The sequence below is a fragment of the Megalops cyprinoides genome, chromosome 21, assembly GCF_013368585.1.
Source record: "Megalops cyprinoides isolate fMegCyp1 chromosome 21, fMegCyp1.pri, whole genome shotgun sequence".
Classification (NCBI taxonomy): domain Eukaryota; kingdom Metazoa; phylum Chordata; class Actinopteri; order Elopiformes; family Megalopidae; genus Megalops; species Megalops cyprinoides.
Genome location: NC_050603.1, coordinates 1,721,173 through 1,740,896, shown reverse-complemented (window position 1 = coordinate 1,740,896; position 19,724 = coordinate 1,721,173). Strand labels below are relative to the sequence as shown.

The 19,724-nt window shown below is 50.9% G+C and overlaps 1 protein-coding gene across 4 annotated transcripts in view; it reads right to left on the bottom strand.

The window, feature by feature from the left end:
- The window catches only part of phf14 (PHD finger protein 14), a 51,191-nt gene extending 35,923 nt beyond the window's left edge, over positions 1–15,268 (bottom strand). For all 4 annotated transcript variants that reach the window (XM_036515721.1, XM_036515722.1, XM_036515724.1 and 1 more), the window contains exons 1-5: positions 15,198–15,268; positions 13,582–13,692; positions 10,710–11,374; positions 10,034–10,178; positions 915–1,074 (exon numbers count right to left, since the gene is read on the bottom strand). In XM_036515721.1, the coding sequence (XP_036371614.1) occupies positions 915–1,074; positions 10,034–10,178; positions 10,710–11,374; positions 13,582–13,692; position 15,198 (1,082 nt within the window). In that variant the 5' untranslated portion in view covers positions 15,199–15,268. The remainder of the gene's footprint in view (positions 1–914; positions 1,075–10,033; positions 10,179–10,709; positions 11,375–13,581; positions 13,693–15,197) is intronic.
- Positions 15,269–19,724: the final 4,456 nt, after the last annotated feature.

The following is a 19,724-nucleotide window of genomic DNA, read 5'->3' as shown; positions in this document are numbered from 1 at the left end:
CAGAAACCTGCAGCCAGTCACTTATCAACCGTCAAAAAAGAGTCTCCGACCGCAGCCACATCCTCTGCCCGGCCCAAACGCCGCCGTTCTGGGGAGGGTGACGTGATTTTAAATGCTGTCTTCTGGTGAAGAGAATCCTCAGTCCAATATAAAGATATCCATCTCCCATAAGCCTTTGCTCCTCAGTTTAATTTGCTGTGTTTTTCATGCTCTAGTGGAGTAGTAAATTCAGCTGCAGGCTGGCTGAGGGGGGGTGAGGGCGATAACGCGGCGGGAGCCTCCGCTCTCTCACCCACCCACCCCCCCTCAGCCCCCCCCCCACACTGCACCCCCCCCGCGCGTCTCCTTTATGCAGCAGCGAGACAGCATTCTTCCCGTTGCCGGGTGCCTGAAATTATTTTTCTGAGGCATTGTCTGCACAGCGCAGGGGGAGGAAATCGCCCTGATTCACGGCGGTCTGAGACGTTCCGGGTTTTACAGGAGGGCGTCTGACCGGGGGAACGCACTGCCCCGCTCTGAGATGGACCGGGATGCCCTCAAACTACACCCCCCCCCCCCCGGACCCAACACACCTCTCCATCACCATTCCATGTGCTTCTCCAGGAGGAGATTCAAACCACTCATCAGTTACCCTGGCAAAAGCCGGATGCCTTTCTGACGAATGGTGAAATCCCAGGGAGAGCGCTTGGTTGGACACAAACGGAGAGAGGACGGCCCCAGGCCTGACGAGGGTGGGTCCTTGATGTGTCCAACCACACTCTTTCCCGGAGTTTTTCCCCTCTGTTGCGTTTCTCGGAGGCCGAGCTCACAGCTGATGAGAAGCGCCCCTCAGGTGGACCCACCTGCCAGCGTCGGTCTCCTTGAAGATGCCGTCCTGACTCGGACACAGCTCGCAGCTGATGAGAAGGACCCACCTGCCGGCGTCGGTCTCCTTGAAGATGCCGTCCTGACTCGGGCACAGCTCGCAGCTGGGCTTGATCCCGTTCTTACAGGCGTCGCAGAACCAGGGTTCCGTCGAGTTCTCCGACGCCGAGCTCATGATGGAGTCGCTCTCACCATCCACACCATAGCAACCTGGAACCCACACACGCAGAGAGGTTAGCAACCTCCCCCTCGCAGAGATATTTCAGACAGAAAAACCTAAACTGCAGAACAACTTAGCAATGCATTCAGCTCATGTATGGAGGCACATACAGGACCGAATTTCTTTCATTATGTGTACAGTTTCTTTATATCGCCGATTCTCAATCCTGCTCCTGGGGCCCCCCTGCTCTGCACGTTTTCCATCTTTCCCTGCTCTGCCTACCTGACTGAACTCATCAGTGGCACTCTGGATTAGCTGAGCACACCTGATTTAATCAAGCAGCAAGGAGAGATGGTAGATACGCAGGACAGGGGGGCTCCAGGAGTAGGACTGAGAAACACTGCTTTATATCATCGTACACACAGTGACACTTGCTTCATTTGCCTATGAAAGGTCTATGAGTCTGTAGGGTGTGAATCAGCAGCTACAGGCAACGCTGTAGCGATTCTATTAAGGTAGAATAACTCATTAACTCATACTTCCATCATGAAATCAAGAGTATGTGAGAGTATGTGTGTGCGCAAGAGTATGAAGCTTCAGTCAGGCACAACTTCTGCGAATCTCACTGACAGTGAATAATGGTTCTGTCTACTTTTTGAGGTTTTTTTTTTTTTGACTGAAGACGAGTAATAGGGGAAATCTGACCGAACGCTGATGCTGTTAAAGCCAAAGACTCGAGTCTGAAGCACACAAGGACGTGTTGATGCTCAATTTCCTGGGGATTCCAGACTATTACAAACCCAGGCGGTATTTCACGGCCTCTCTGACGCTGACGGAGCATGCCTGACAGCACGGGCTGACAGAGAGAGAGAGAGTATTCCCTGCAGGAGGTCGGGAAAGGGTGGGACTCGCGAATAAAACTTCTGATGTTCCGCGTGCTGTGCGCCAACGCAAAGTTCAAACACAGCAGCGAGGCTGGCATACACTCTCAAACATACACAGGTAACAATGCGTTCCGACAGAAACCGACTACAAGTGAAAACCTGACATTCAAAAAAAAGAGTCAGCTTGAATAATGGAAAGCAAACAATCACTTTTCTCCCCATCCTCCGTTTAATTTTCCTCTGCAAGAGAGAAAAGGACCGCAAACGAACTGCGGCTAACCTGCACAGCTCTTCCTCATGTTCATTTTCCTAAAATAGCACGAGCGATCGCCGGGTGCTTAGCGCTTGATTGGGCCTGGCGCCGCGGGGTGAACGTTCTGAGCGATCGGTATACTGCTTTAACATACTTAGGGATGAACTGCTCAGTAAAGCCTGGTGTTCCCTTTGAACTGAGATACAAGGCTCAAACCGCTAAGCCACGGGGGTGCTGGCTAATATGAGCTAAGCTGACAAAAAGTGATGACGCCAGGATAACTTTATAATCCCCCAAGTGAAGATTATCCTTGTCAGGAAACGACAGTTTGGCAGTTTGAGAAGGGGGGGGGGGTGTAGACTGAACCAAGAGTCACTTTTAACCGGACGGAGATTTACCGCCATGCAGAAGAGACGGCACTGGCACAGCGTGTGCGGAGACATGGCCTAATGGCTCTGACACGCAGACTCATTCCCCTGAATCTAAGGGACAGAATTTTGCACCTGAAGCCGCTGTTAGAGCGATCCGTCATCCTGACAGCGGCGGCAGCCTCTCTGGCCTGGGCCTGGCAGCGGGACCGCTAATGTTCCCCTCTCTCTACCTTCACCCTTACAAGCGCAATTAACGCCGCTAATCTGCCCGTCCTTCACAGGATTCCCCCCCCGAAGGGCAATCTTCCCTGGATTAAAAACTGCATTCCATTATAATCACCAGCCTCCACCTCACAGCCCCGTCACTGTGATTCCGACTGAAGTGGAAGTGCATCGGTACTCATGGGCGGACGCACAGGTCTGGACTGGTTACGAGCCCTGCTCCTCACCACCGGACCGCACTGCTGCCCCCTCACTCTGAGCGCTGTCCGAGCGCTGTCCGAGAGCTGTCCGAGAGCTGTCCGAGAGCTGTCCGAGAGCTGTCCGAGTGCTGTCCGAGCGCTGTCCGAGTGCTGTCTGAGCGCTGTGTTCACTGGGTTCACCGCGTGAAAGCTGCAGCCTTTGTAAGTGCAGAGTTGCAGTCGAACGCAGATGAAAGCGACACAGTGGGCCTCCTACTCCACTCCCTCAGCAGCTCATTTCAGGGAACCGCACCGTCCGCCATTAGACTAAAGACAGGCCATGCTGGGGCTGACTCCACGCGCTCCCCCCAGTGAGGAGCCGTGTGCTCAGAGCGTCGTGTTCATCTCCACAGGCCATGACCCGCACGTCCCCGCGGTGAAGTGGCCAATCACAATCTCCAGCACACAGAAGGGAAAGAACACATCGAGCAGCTGTGCGGACTCTTCAGCCCGCCGCGCGCCGCCGGTATCGAGCTGCTCGCTTACACGCGAACACGAGGCAACAAAAACCCCCTCAACCGAATCCGTGCTCAATACGCTTCGAGAACACAACGCCTGACCTTTTCAGCATTGATTACCAACTGACTGAAAATCTGCTTCATAGCAAAAAGCATTTGAAAGGAAAAAACACTCACGTCTGCACCAGGGAGATCTATATTTAGTGGTGAAAACAGTGGTATCAAATGATCTTACTCAATATCTGCCAAAAAGCATGATGTGGATTAGCCTGTGAGAGATGATGGATTCCCCCCAGATAAGCTCTATTCAATGCTGTGAATACTGAGGGTTTCGGCTCAAGATGAAGAGGCTGTTTGCTGTCCCTGATGTTGACAAAGTCGATGCTCAGAATGTGTTTCAGACGAGCAAGGAACAGAACGTGACCCAAACTCAAGGAACGAGGGGAATCAGGGATGTTACACTCAGAGCTGGAGGAAAGGGGGGGGGGGGGCAGTGGAAAGAGGGGAGGGGGGACAGTGGGGAGGGGAGGGGAAGAGATTGTTTCAGGCTGGAGAGGGAAGACAGATGGAGAGCACTTTCTCTCACACACCAGCGCAGAATTAAAACTCGATAATAAGCACGAGAGTGATCTCTGTTTTAAAACAATACAATCAGTCCCAGGCCCAGGAATCCATGAAGACAATCCAGAAAGCATCATTTTCCTCATTACACAGGGGAAAAAACACCCCCACTTTTGGAACCAGATGTCGTCCTTTTTGCTTCACGCTTTAATTTGATTTTTTAATCCTGTTTCGACAGAAAAAGGAAATGCTGTTTCAATAACGGATGCAATTCACTGCTCTCTCATCCTTCCTCCCTCTCTCAGCAGCAATGGCTTTCCTGTCCAAACTGCTCACATTACCGTTATTATAATCTCCACATAACTGTTTCACATCTTGCGTTTTGCGTTACTGAGTTTCACTCAAATTTGTGTTTTCCATGATGAGACCAACTTATCCAAATCCTTCCAAACGAATGTAGTGTTTACGCCACCAACTATACACAACTGTGTTTTGTTTCTTGAGCAGAAAGTGCTTGTTCATGGGAGCGGTCATTTATTACACGCCAGGACCCAGCATGCAGCCCCTGCAGAGACAGTGATGTGGAATCTGTCGGGTGGGCAACCAAACACTTTCCCTGGGGTTCGCTCTCCAACACTCCCTGCTCTCTGACAGAAAGTGACCGTATGCTCGGAGAACAGCGCCAACGGGCAGACTGCTGGGTTCCGCTGGGTTCCGCTGGGTTCCACTGGGTTCAGTGCAATATATCTCTGCCTGTCACATCCTGAGACACAGTGCAATATATCTCTGCCTGTCACATCCTGAGACACAGTGACAGGCATCAACATGGCATCACGTTATTGTATTTAAAAATATCATCAGTTACAGTATTAATCGTGTTATTAGTGTTATTAGTTATTACTCATTATTACAAGAGAGAAACATGGAGGGGAGAGAGAGAGAGGGAGAGGGAGAGGGAGAGGGAGAGGGAGAGAAAGATGGAGGGGAGAGAGAGAGAGAGGGATAGAGAGACAAAGGGAGAGATGGAGGGAAGAGAGGGAGAGAGGGATAGAGAGACAGAGAGGGAGAGAGAGAGAGCGAGAGGAAGGAACAGAGGGAGAGAGGGTGTGCTCTCCCTCCTCTCATCTGCACTCCTTACAGCTCCCTCTGCTGAAGGGTAGTGGGACTCGGCAGAGACAGCAGGAGGTGAGAGGTGGAGCTTCAATGCCTCAGCGGCGGATGATAACGTCTCTGCTCTCCTCTAACTCCCTCCCTCCCTCCCTCTCTCCCACTTTCTCTTGCCTCCCTCTCTAACTCTCACTCCCCTCTCTGCTCTACCCTCTCTCTCCCTCTCTGCCCCTCCTCCTGAACCTCCTGTCTCTCTCGGGGGTGGGGAGGTTTCCCAGGAGAGGAGGGGTTCAGACTGAAAAACCACCATCCCTGTCTGACCCCACTGTCTGCACTATTCATCAGAGAACACACACACTCACACATTCACACACACACACACACTCACACACACACACACACTCACACTCACACACACACACACACTCACACTCACACTCACACTCACACTCACACTCACACTCACACTCACACTCACACTCACACTCACACTCACACTCACACACACACTCACACTCACACACACACACACACACACACGCGCACACTCTCACTCACACACACACGCGCACACTCTCTCACACACACACGCACACTCTCTCTCACACACACGCACGCGCACGCGCACGCACACTCACACATACACACACACACACATGCACGCCTACGCACACACGCACAATCAGTTAGTCACCCAGTCATTCAGTCCGTGAGTGAGTGAGGGCCACAGCCATCTCCAGGGTTGCTTCTTTGAGTCTCTCCCTGCTGACACCCTGGAAGGAGGAGCAGTCAGACAGGCTGACAGCGCTGCAGTCTGTAAGCCCTGCTCAGGCTCTGGTGAGCAGAAGGACCAGCTGGAGTGACTCAGGGCCCCAGGGAGAGCAGCCCTTAGAGGGACAGCAGAGAAAACTGAGGCCCTGGCTTCGGCCCAGACACTCTGTCTCAACAAAGTTTGCCAACATCCAACAGTTCACTGAGTGTGACCACACCTTCAACCAGCACCCTCCCGAACACAACCGAATCCCTGCCGCAGCCTTCTGCATACAGCTCCACGCAGCCGACCCGAACCGGTCCAAAAGCACAAACAGCACACAGAACAGACACACACCCCGCCCGGGACACCCACTCAAACATCACATCTATTTAAATCACAGTGCTGGCGAACCGCGCCTGCCCCGGTGTGGTGGACAGGGGGCGATGCTGCCGTGTGGCTCCGGCCGTGCTGGGACCGTGTCCGGCGTGTTCGCTGAGGCGAGAGCTCATCGGTCTGAGTGACGGCGCGGTGTCACAGCGAGCGTGTCTGACGCCGAGCCCGGCCGTCTGCGGGCCCCCAGGGTGCAACGCCAGCCCGGTGCATCTGCTCTGAGACCCACACAGCTGGGGAGGGACATGCACATACAGGAACAGCTGTCCGTACGGCGGGGGGGCTGTCAAACTGCTCCTACCTGCTCCGCGGACAGCCAGGAACATGCCACTTCCAGGAGGCAAATGAAGGAGAAAATACACCTCCTCCTGTTCCTCCTCTTCCTCCTTCCTCCCTCCTTCCCCCTCCTCCTCCTCCTCCCTGCCCCTCTCTCGGGAGACCCATGTGTGAGTTGTTCTGACATGAGGCTGACAGCTCTCCCCTCACTCTGACGGAGTTATCAAAGTGCAATAAACCCATCGGATTCCAGGGCTCCGATACCCTCTGCTCCACAGATTCCATTACGGTGAATGAAATTCCAGCGAGGAGTTCCTTTAGACAGAGCTGTGCTGTGGAGAAGGTGCAGCCCTGACAAATTAGCTCGGTAATGAGATTTATTTCCATGCTGATGAGTGTAAACTCTCCCACTGTTTCTGCCTCTCTCCTGTTCATCACTCCTGAAGTGTACTATGAGCACTTGCTTACACTCCTTTAAAGTGAAAAGTGCTTCTCTCAGACACCTGAGTGAGTGAAAACATACCCCCTCCACAAAAATAAATTCAATTACAATCAATGGCCAGTGTTTTCATTTGACTCTGCTCTTTACAGAAAATTTCTGCCAAACATATTAAGAGGTGCAGCGGACAGAACATCATAAATTTCCCGGGATCATAAATCCCAACGCCAGAGCATCTTCAAGGAAATTGTTTTGTTTTCTGCTGATGCTGACAAGGGTTTTTTTTTGACATGCCACCCATAATACATCTGCCACGGGGTCACGGTCCTGACCACGAGATGAAAACATTAGCCATCTCAGTCCTCAAACTGTCACCGTGACAACGGCATCCCAGAGAGGCCGGCTACAAAGACCTCTCCGCCCGGCTCCTGTCCTGCCCTGCAGGTTCCCGCCCTCTAAAGAACTGAAAGGGTTAAAGAAAATGGTATCTCCCTTTATGACATCACTCAGCCAATGAGAGAGCACTCAGCCCATGAGAGAGGCAGCAGGAATCCACAGCGTAGCTCAGACTGTTTACCGAGCAGATACTCATCTGGATGTGCTTTACGCTAAACAGCCTGTCGGTGCGAGGGCTGAGAGCGTGCCGATAAGCAGGTTCAAATATTCATGAGGGGGTGTGGCTGAGGGCGGAGCGTGTGCAGGGAGGAGCCTGGCTCGCAGCACACCCCATCCTCCCCGAAACGGCCTGTGGTCTGCGCAGCGGCACGGCCGAGCGGGCCGCTGAAAGGCGCTATACTGCGCCGATTCCCGCTGAGAGGCAGAGAGGGGCTGATAAGGGGAGCCTGAAGAGCTGCCTCTCTGCACCGCAGGCTCCGCAGACACACCCCTCCCTCTCCATGGAGATTACCCGCCTCTCAAAGGAATGGAAATATTAAAGAGCGAGAGATAAGCCCAGGAAACGGTGCTATCTGCCAGCCACGCTGCGGCGTCTGCGTGTGTCACTGTGTGTGTGTCACTGTGTGTGTGTGTGTGTGTGTCACTGTGTGTGTGTGTGTGTGTGTGTGTGTTCCTGAATGTCTTTGAATGTCTGCCTGTGTGCATGTGGATAAGTGTGTGAATGACTGTGTGCATATGTGCATGCAAGTGTTTCTGTATGCAGGGGTGTGTGTGTGTGTGTGTGTGTGTGTGTGTGTGTGGGGGGGGGGGGGGGGGGGGGGGGTTGCATTCTGGGGTCTGATACTGCAGTAAGGTTCTCAATATGATGGAGGCCGTGGCTGTTCAAGGTTATGCTCTGACTCTGAGCCCCATCGTTAAGAGTTTCAATCCCTCTCACTGCTCTCCGTCACCGCGGTAACTCAGGCAGGGACATTCACTGAGGCCACAGCGTCGACACCCCCCGGAGCCCTGCCAATGAGGACTCAAACAGGGATGGCACCACCCAATCAGACTTCAGAGGGAAAGAGCCGAATCCCATCAGTTACAGTGGTTAAACATGAAAGGCCCACTTCACTGTCCTGCTGAGCCTTACTGGTGTCCTGAGAACACCTCACACCTCGACCAATGAGGCAAGACTCAGGCTGCAGGAAGCCCAATGCGCGGGTGGAGCTAGCAAGGCCTGTCAATGTTAGTGCCACTGATAATACCTCTATAATTAAAAACAATGTTAGTCTTTAAGAGAAATAAAAAAAGTAAAAAAGGCAAGTGTCATAATCTGTGTAGCTTGTGTGGTCAAGAGATACGAATGCCTCTGGAATGCTGTAAAATGTTGCTCATTTGTTTCACGCAAGTTTTCATCCCCTCACAGTTAAAATACCCCAAGATACTAATATAACTGTTTTCATGTAAACCAAGGTTTTGCTTTATTGTTGAACTTATAAACATATGTACACTCATAACAGGGGAGGAGCTGATGCATTGCATCCATTGATTGGGGCACTGACTGATTGCGGGCTGGAATGTAAAATGTTGAATGTTGCAACATGACTGTATTTTCTCTGCAAAACTCAGGCGGTGTGGGGCAGGTGCGGGGCAGGTGTGTGGAAGGTGTAGGGCAGGTGCGGGGCAGGTGTGTGGAAGGTGTAGGGCAGGTGCGGGGCAGGTGTGAGGCAGGTCAGGTGTGAGGCAGGTGCGGGGCAGGTGTGGGGCAGTTGTGTGGAAGGTGTAGGGCAGGTGCGGGGCAGGTGTGTGGAAGGTGTAGGGCAGGTGTGCGCATGGTGTGTGGAAGGTGTGCGGAACGTGTGAGGCAGGTGTGGAGCAGGTGTGTGGAAGGTGTGGGGCAGGTGCGGGGCAGGTGTGAGGCAGGTGCGGAGCAGGTGCGGGGCAGGTGTGTGGAAGGTGTAGGGCAGGTGTGCGCATGGTGTGTGGAAGGTGTGCGGAACGTGTGAGGCAGGTGTGGAGCAGGTGCGGGGCAGGTGTGAGGCAGGTGCGGAGCAGGTGCGGGGCAGGTGTGTGGAAGGTGTAGGGCAGGTGTGCGCATGGTGTGTGGAAGGTGTGCGGAACGTGTGAGGCAGGTGTGGAGCAGGTGCGGGGCAGGTGTGAGGCAGGTGCGGAGCAGGTGCGGGGCAGGTGTGTGGAAGGTGTATGGCAGGTGTGCGCATGGTGTGTGGAAGGTGTGGGGCAGGTGTGAGGCAGGTGTGGGGCAGGTGTGTGGAAGGTGTAGGGCAGGTGCGGGGCAGGTGTGTGGAAGGTGTAGGGCAGGTGTGCGCATGGTGTGTGGAAGGTGTGCGGAACGTGTGAGGCAGGTGTGGAGCAGGTGCGGGGCAGGTGAGCGGAAGGTGTGGGGCAGGTGTGCGGAACGTGTGAGGCAGGTGTGGAGCAGGTGCGGGGCAGGTGTGAGGCAGGTGCGGAGCAGGTGCGGGGCAGGTGTGTGGAAGGTGTAGGGCAGGTGTGCGCATGGTGTGTGGAAGGTGTGCGGAACGTGTGAGGCAGGTGTGGAGCAGGTGCGGGGCAGGTGTGTGGAAGGTGTAGGGCAGGTGTGCGCATGGTGTGTGGAAGGTGTGCGGAACGTGTGAGGCAGGTGTGGAGCAGGTGCGGGGCAGGTGAGCGGCCGCTGTACCTTCGTGCACGGTGACGCCACAGTTGTCACACTGGATGATCTCGTCGGCGTCCTCGCTGTTGTCTCCCAGGCACACGCAGCAGATCAGGATGTGCTCCATCTTCTGCGAGCTCCAGGTCTGCGCTCTGTCCGGCAGCAAGGGATCCTGGGAAACAGGAAGCAGACAATGGGGCCCTCTCAGCACAGCTCCCCAAATCCGACCCTGATCCATCCCGGGGGTCAGACATCACGGCAGGGGCACCCAAATCCTGTCATGTAAGATCTGACTTTGTTGAATAATCTGAGTATCTTATTTATTTTCTGACTGTGCCTCCAGCTAAGCAGATTTGGGAAAATCCTCCTGCAGCACTGTGTCCAGAGCAGATGAGCATCTGACTGCGAGAGCCGATACCGTCAAAGCTGATAACAGCAATATCCCTTACCACTGAGCACATGGACACGGCCGCAGCATCAAATCTATAAATGAAAGACAGTCATTTAGAAGATTGTCTTCCAAACCCAAACCGGGCTATTTTCTTGCACAGATAAGATGGGCTACAATACCAATCCTACAGATAGGGTTTCCATGGCACTGAGCAACATTAAATGGATGCGAGCACGCTGTGGCTATGACTCCGGCTGCTATATAAATCCGCAGAGCGTTAGCATGTGGGCGCTCCGAGCTAACCCCTCTCACCTCGTTGCTCTTGCCCTGAGACAGGCTGAGGCTGTCATTGGTCAGCTCCTCGTCATACGTGCTGACGTTCTTGGCGGCTTTGCGTTTTGGCTTCTTCTCCTCCTTCTCGCTGCTGCTGCTGCTCTCCTCCTCGTTGTCGTCCTCCTCCTCGCTGCCGCTTCCCTCCTCTTCCTCCTCCTCTTCCTCGCTCCCTCCCTTCTGCGCGGCGGCCTTGCCCTTCTTCTTCCCGGCGGCGGGCCTCCAGTCGTTGTCGTCCTCGCTGTCGTAGTCGTCCATCTCGTTCAGCTCCTCCATGGTGGTGAAGTCCAGCATGGGCCGGTTCCGCCGCAGGTTCCACTTTTTGGGCTCGCCGGCGCCTTCCTCTGCTGGCGCGGCGCCACCGCCACTCCCGCCACTCCCTCCGGCCTCAGGCTCCGCCAGCTTCTCGCTCCTCCTCCTGCCCCTGGTGGCCACAGCCTCCTCCTTCCCGCCCTTCTCGGGAGGTTCCTTGGCATTGCTCTCCTCCTTCTCCTCGGCCGGCGCCTCCTCGGCACTCAGCTCCTTCGCCTCCTCGTCCGCCACAGCCTCCTCGTCCGCCGAGCCCGCGGCGTCCGACTCATTCTCCGAGCTGGCGGCGCTCTCCTTCGACCCGTCCTCATCGCTGCCGTTCCCGCTGCCCTCTGACCCTGCGGGAGGAGGAGACGCTGTCGGACACGCTGGCGAAATGCCACGACCGCCAACGTGTTCAAACCCCACCCAACAACAGGCCCGCGCTTCCAAACCCCGCCCAACAAGAGGCCCACGCTTCCAAACCCCGCCCAACAAGAGGCCCGCGCTTCCAAACCCCGCCCAACAAGAGGCCTGCACTTCCAAACCCCGCCCAACAACAGGCCCGCACTTCCAAACCCCGCCCAACAAGAGGCCCGCACTTCCAAACCCCGCCCAACAAGAGGCCCGCTCTTAAACTAAGCACGTGTGACTCTGCAATCAGTTCAAATCCCTTTTGTCCCCCCCCCCCCCCCCCATTCTGCTCAAGTTCTTTTTACTGGCCTTCTGATGGGAACTCCTCAGCAAATTATTAATACAGACACAAAAATAATAATTCATATTGTAAATACTAAGAAAAGTGGAAAAAATTATCTACTATGAACAAAAGTTTCTTTTTGCTCCAATTAAAGCATGAAATTATTAAGAAATGCAGGACTCTTGATTAAGAACTCTTAAAAGTAATGTGTCTTGGAACGGCAATTAAATTCAGTTCATCAAATTAAAGTGCACAAGCTTACCGCTGTTCTCTGAAACATTATCAGTAGTTTACCTTCCAATTCTCATCAAACAAGCCTTCCTAATTGGAACTTGAACTTGAAATATGAAGTTTTCAGGAATAATTAATTGAGAGTGAGCATGAACCACTGGGAAAGAGATCAGCTGGATGCAGTGAGCTCACACAGCAGCCATACCTCTCCAACAATGAGACACAGATAGCTGGTATGGCCAACCAGAGAAGTTCCCTGGGTTTTGTGTTTTGCTCTGTGTGTTTTTTTAACACACAGAATGAGGTGACTGCACTGGGTTAACCCTTACACCAACGCCGTGAGAATCGCTGAGATGAGGTGGCTGAAATCCTCCCCCAGATAAGCAAGTGATACGGATAAAGCCACGGAGACTGGGTACAGGGGCAGAAATTCAGCATCCCACAAGCAGCCTGCAGCATAAAACCACAGAAAAACCAAAGCAAAATGGGGTAGGCCCCCCCAACCCATCCCACCTTACCCCACCTTACCCCACCTTACCCCACCCACAAGGGCCTGCACAGAGAAGAAAAATGTACACTTTTAATAACAAAAAGCCAGCATGTATAAAACATTTTTAGTACTTTTTTTTTTACCTTGACTGCTCTTCTCTCAAGTGTTGTGGAGCATGGTGTTAATGAATAGTTGTATTAAAAATAACAGCAGACAGCACAGCTACACCCCCAGCAGGTTTGGATGAATTAATTTGGATGAATCTATTAGCAAGGCCTTCATATCTTGCTAACGCGACATATACTGTGTCTTTATTGGAGAGCTGAACTGACACTGTGACAATGCCAACGCATGCACTTCTGCACTACAATTCAGCATGTGTGTGTGTGTGTGCGTGTGCGTGTGTGTGTGTGTTCACGTGTGCTGAAAGGGGCGTCTAAAAAACTACAGTTCTCAGACAATGTGAGAGGATGACTCTGAGCTGTGAGAGGAGACAGGTGAGAGGGTGACTCTGAGCTGTGTGAGGAGGCAGGTGAGAGGGTGACTCTGGGCTGTAAGAGGGTGACTGAGCTGTGAGAGGGTGATTCTGAGCTGTGAGAGGAGGCAGGTGAGAGGGTGACTCTGGGCTGTGAGAGGGTGACTGAGCTGTGAGAGGAGACAGGTGAGAGGGTGACTCTGAGCTGTGAGAGGGTGACTCTGAGCTGTGAGAGGAGGCAGGTGAGAGGGTGACTCTGGGCTGTGAGAGGGTGACTGAGCTGTGAGAGGGTGACTCTGAGCTGTGAGAGGGTGACTCTGAGCTGTGAGAGGAGGCAGGTGAGAGGGTGACTCTGGGCTGTGAGAGGGTGACTGAGCTGTGAGAGGAGACAGGTGAGAGGGTGACTGAGCTGTGAGAGGAGGCAGGTGAGAGGGTGACTCTGAGCTGTGAGAGGGTGACTCTGAGCTGTGAGAGGGTGACTCTGAGCTGTGAGAGGAGGCAGGTGAGAGGGTGACTCTGAGCTGTGAGAGGGTGACTCTGAGCTGTGAGAGGGTGACTCTGAGCTGTGAGAGGAGGCAGGTGAGAGGGTGACTCTGAGCTGTGAGAGGGTGACTCTGAGCTGTGTGAGGAGGCAGGTGAGAGGGTGACAGGAAGGCTGTGCGCTGGCTGTCACCTGAGGCATCTCCCACTTCGAAGTCGCTGTCATCAGAGCTGTCGTAGTCCAGGGCGTCCAGGAGGGAGGCAGCCAGAGGCTTGACCTGCCGGCGCTTGGAACCACGGTCCACTGCGGACCGAAACAGGAGCGTGTCACCATCATCATCAACATCATCACCATCTCCGCCATCCTCGCCTGAAGCAAACCCACCTGCATCGCCCTGGGAACGCACCCTAAACCCACCTGAGGTCCAGCTTTACGCACAGCTCCCAGACCTGTGACATCATCAGCTCTACACTCAGCACTACCATGGTTTAAGGCCACATTTCTACCCAATCTGATCTCAGTTCAACAGAACCCAGACGCAATCAAAACATCATGTGCAAATACGGATACCCTGGACCTGAATTAACTCCCCACATAAAAAAAAAAAAAAAAATTAACCCAGATCAACTTAATGTGGTCCCCTCACAATACATATATTATTTTGCTTTTTTGATGACTCTGTGTGTGTGTGTGTGTGTGTGTGTGAGTGAGTGTGTGAGAGAGAGAGAGAGAGAGAGAGAGAGAGAGAGAGAGAGAGAGAGAGAGAGAGAGAGAGAGAGAGAGGGGTTCTTAATTTTCGTAAGATTAAAAATAAGACCTTCCTGGGACGAATGTCACCCTACCTGACTTCCAATGACCAGTGAAAACATATCCTTCTACAGAGAGTTATTTGACCTAACACTCTGTTTGAAAATGGAAAAGCATGTAACAGCACATCCTTTCAAATATTTTAGATGGTGTTTATTGTAGCTATGTTCCAAAATCAAACTGCTCGATACTAAACTGATTACTAACACTTAGATGATACAGGCCCTGAATACAGCCTGCATTAACGGCAATACTGCGAAAATACTTTAAATTCGTGCATACAGAACTGGCGCATCGAAACGTTCGAAAATAAACAGATATGAAAATCTAATATCCACCAAACCAAGGGGAAAGCAAATGTGTCGTGCATGCTTCTGCAAATATTCCTGTGACAAGAGCATTCAGAGCAGTCTGCACTGACCAGGACTCAAATGCTGCTAGTTAGCTAGCTACATACAGTAGGTGGACGTTAATTTCACTGCATTGCTAATGAACTGCTGAAAAAACGCAGTCCATTGCACCACAACCACAAACGCAGTAAGCCAGGTAGCCAGTAACCTCAAAAATGTATTCAAATAAACTGCTAAAAAAGAGCTAACGTCAGATAACGCTAGCCGGCAGGTATAGGCTGCATTCTCACACACCGAGCTACGACTGGTAAATCATATTACAAAACAAAGAAAGAGCTTCTTACTAAACGTAGTCTGTGAGGTAAAGTTCATTTTCATTTTACAGCTAATTTGTAAAAACCATGCCACGAATAAGCAGGGGAAAGAAAACGACTTGCTGGCAATGAAAGCTAGCAATCCAGCTAGCTAGTTAGCTGACGAGCAACGCGACAGGCCAAGGTGGCTAACGGCTACCGGCTAACGCTAGCTAGATTCAATAAGGCTAAGTGCCGCGTATGCTGATGTTTTCCATAATGAGGCGGATATTTAGGGCTACATTTAAAGATTTAGACCTTTAAGCTCGCGTTAAAAAGTATGAAAAATGCCACTCACTTTATCGGATTTCACGTTTTTTACTTGAAGGAACAATGGCACAAAGGACGCCCCCTCCAATACGCTCTGTGTACTACGTAGCCACATGCGGAGTGACGTCACGGCGAGGGACGGACACGGTAACCACAGCAACGGCAGGCAGCATCGTCCGCATCACCCTGCCGCATGTGCAGCGTTCATCCAAAGCCACTTATGAGACCATTATGGTAAAGAGCATCAGGGCATGTAACCATATTCACCAAAACACAGGCAAAAGTAACAATGGCAATTTAGTGCAAGTCTCAGGCCGACGTGCAGGTGAACGTTGCTAAATACGACGCGTTAGTTATTTAGTGTGCAGGTAGGGTGACCAGATTTTTAAAACCCAAAACCGGAACAGAAAAGAAGACGAACATCACGACCTAAAAACGCATATTAGGCACACTTCCTAAACCAAACGATGCAGCCTACCATTGGTGCAGCAGTTCAAAGACTGTAATACACTACAAATACAGAGTGTTGCTTAGAAGTAACAAAGCTTTATTAATTGAAGAAATAACAAAGCTTTATTGATTTAACCATTGGCTGTTTTGGAGATCTTTTTAACATGGAAGAACAATACAGCTCATGGATTGTTTAACTGCTTTGAAAAGCAGTTGAGGCCGGGATGACCATGCACGGTATTAGGGTGACCATACGTCCTCTTTTTCCCGGACACATCCTCGTTTAGAGACGCATGTTTTAGGCCCCAAAACGAGGACATGTCCGGGAAAAAGAGGACGTATGGTAACCCTAGCGGTATATATACAGCTAGAGCAGAAGTGCAGGGCTGGATGTCGAGACAGGACTAACAATTTGTGAGGAACCGCCACTCTGCACCAAAAGATCGCCATCGTCATCTCCGCGAACAGCTCACCAATTGAAACGCGTTGCAACCCAGTGGACTTAGGCTGATGACGGGTATAATTTTGGAGAATAACTTGAAGGCATATTTTGATAAAGGCTTTTCAGTAAGGTTTGCCATTTTGTCCACGGCTTTATATAATGTGATTTTTTTAAAAACACTGATAAGTAATTACTGCTACTTCACATGTGAAGTCTGTGGGAATCTTTGTGAGTTTTTACCTTTCCCATATATCCTTATAATGAAGTATTACATTTCAGTTTCGTTAAACAAGTTTTTATCTGCAAAGATTACACGTTAATATACTTAGCCTTAGGATTCATTAAGTTATGATTTCACACCCACACACACAGTCAAAGCTGCTTCACATCAAAAATTGGCATATTACATTTACTGGAGCATATTGTTGGCTATCTTGCAATAAATAATAAATAAACAAAAACTTATGTGTCAAAATAGTAAATTTTGAAAAAAAGACAGAGCATGTCAATGCCATAATGCTCTGTTACCCTGGACATAGCCTGGTGTCGAGGAATTAAGATTAATGAAAGTGAGGTACATAAGTGAACAAGTAAGTAAAGAACAAAGTAAATAAAAGAGAAGAAAGTTCCAGCTTCAGGCAGGAAATCAGTTACTCTGAGCTCACAGAGCAGCACACAGCCATGTTCTGTTGCAGAGGGCTGTGCTAAGATCAAATCTTACCCAGAATTTAATGGTAACGATACTCCCTCATAGTGCTGGTAATTTAATTAATGCAAGAAACACTTTGTCTTGTTCAGTTCTAAAATAAGACACCTTGAGCCGTAATATCTGAAATGCCTCCACTTTCGCATGTTGCAGAGAACAAATTAATTAACAGTTTACTGCTTCATTTCCTATGTGGACTTCTGACTCTTCAAGTGTTCACACTTAGACGAGAAAAGAAAGCTTTCGCTTCGTTTCAGATATTCACGGGCATAAGCAGCACTTTAAGTAATAATAACTTTAATTGCGACTGTAGACTTGCTTGGTCCAAAGGCCTAGTACTCTCAGCTGGACAGGCAGGCCTTTTCCCAGACTCCATTTGACTGGATTTCTCTGATAGTGTACAGCATAGTTTATAATTATGGACCATTCGGCAGCCCAATGCCACACTGCTGCTGCCAGCATCAAACAGAGGATTCGACCAATGAGAGACATGCTGTCCATGGGTCTGGCTCAGAGCTACCAGACCTGAGTAACACCAGCCTCATCTCTACTCCTGTGGAACCAGGGAAGGTTTTTTGGGAAGATGGACACATGCTGGCCAAATCCATCATGGCTGGACACTCAGCTGGTGAGTGGAGATAGCAGATCCTTGCGGCTGAAATCCGTCTTTGGACAATGCTGGAATGACTTAATCTGGAGAAGCGGGTCAGGGATGGATGGGAGATAAGAACATTTGGCACCCCGATTCCCCCATCGCACACAGGCTGCTATTGTGGGCTGGATGTAGGATTTTCGATTTATCAGCAGAGAGAAGGAAACATTTAAAAACCCCTACAACTGTGAATCTCCTTGGGACCGGACAAAGGAGAGAAGCAACGATTGGAGAGTAAGGTTTCATAAACCCCATAATGGGTGCGGTTATGAGGTGATGTCAATCACCATATCAGTTCACTCTCCACAGCAAAACACTTGGCTGGTCTGTGATGCTGGGGGTATTGAAGACTCGCTCTCCTGTCAGTTACAGAGGAGGACAGCTTACAAAAGGGCAGTGAAAAGAAGAAGTTATTCAGGTGCATAAGGTTTTCTTGTTTTGTTATTGGGGGAAAGCACAGGGGAGAGACCTGATGTTGCAGGTGTGGCTGTGCGGAGTTTGGCTCTGAGTGTGGGGACCGGTGTGATTTTCCCTTTGATCTGTCTTGGTTTGCTGCCGGTGGCACAGGGCTGAGGAGCCACGGCAACGCCATGGTAACGGGCTCTGCTTGTGTAAACTGGCAGTCACCCGCAGAATTCCTTGAGTCAACAAAGCCAAGTCACAAGCGTCTTATCTGCCCCATCCCTCACTCTGTCCCTGTGTCTGCTGGCTGCCTGAGGACACACACACGCACATGCACACACATGCACGCACACACACACACACACACACACACACACACACACACACACACACACACATGCATGTGCGCGCACACACACACACACACACACACACACGCACACACATACACACGCACATGCATGTGCACACATACACACACACACACACACGCACATGCACACACACACACGCACACGCACATGCACTCACACACACACACACACACACATGCCCACGCACAGACACACACTCACACACACACGCACACGCACACACGAGCACGCACACAGACACAGACACATACAAATATGCACACACACTGTTGAGATTAATGTTTAACTTTATGAAACATGAGCCAGTATGTATATATTTTTTCTGTTATATTTTGGTTTTGTTCCTATTTGTTTTGTTCTATATTTTTGTTCTTATTTCTTCATGGACATGAATAAATATGGAGGGCACGATATACAGCGGACAGTGAAACAACAAAATAGGTAGTAGCTTTTAGCAGTAAAAAACAGAATTGGAAGGAACACTGTCTGAAAAAAACACAGTTGTTTTGTTCTGGCTTGTTTTCAGCACAAGGTTTGTTTCTGTTGTCCTCTATTGACTTTGCCAGTTTAGCAAACACGGCGTGATTAATATAAATGAGGCCAGATTGATCCCGATACACTGCGATGGAGGAAGACTGATGGGGCAGCCAAACGAAAGAGATGATTACGATTGTCCTTGTGCAAGATGACAAATCGCACTGTACCCCGCTCCGCAGCCGGCCGCGTTTATCGCCCGGCATCTCGGGGCCCGCTGTGGATATTATTATCAATACTGTCAGTTTCCCATTGCTCTTATTACTCTTAAAGTGTACGTCATCGGACGGGGCACAGCTGAGTGCAGGGCAGTGCACTGGTGTTCACCTCCTCTGAGACAGTCAAGGTCGAGGTGGTGACTTAGTAACAAACAGACTGTTTAACTCGAAAAACTTGAGGGTGTACTGTAGAGTTTAGTCTGCTTTGTTCTCCTTAAATCGACTGATTAAGATTGATTAATTATGTCTGCTGGCTCTTGTAGCACAACAATATATACACACGGAAATCCCCAGTGATAAACAGCCTGTGATACAGTACTATTATATTTCCACATGGCATGGCTTGAACATGGATAAATATCTCTTTAAAATGTGGGGAAAAGCCTGCAAGCTCTGGCAAGTGAGGAATGAGTGAGAAAACCCTCATCTGCCACATCTCTGGGAGGTGTGGGGTTGTATCCCACCGCTGACACCAGTGTGGTGAGCGGGGGAGTGAGGAGTGAAGCTGCATGCTGAAAATGGCCTCCCTCAGCACTCGGCAGGGACATGACTTCACTGCTAAAAGGTCAGGTGTCTGACTGGGGCTAGGACGGTATTGCCACCCGGCCGTGCCTCACCACACCAGACTGCCTGATATGGTGATATGTGATCACCACACAATAAATATGAGCCCACTTACCAGTTTTATTGTGTCCAGTTTGTTTGCTGTCGAGATAACAGAGGTGAAGATAAGTACAGACATTCAGAAGGCTTGAATGCTTCAGGTATTTAAATTTG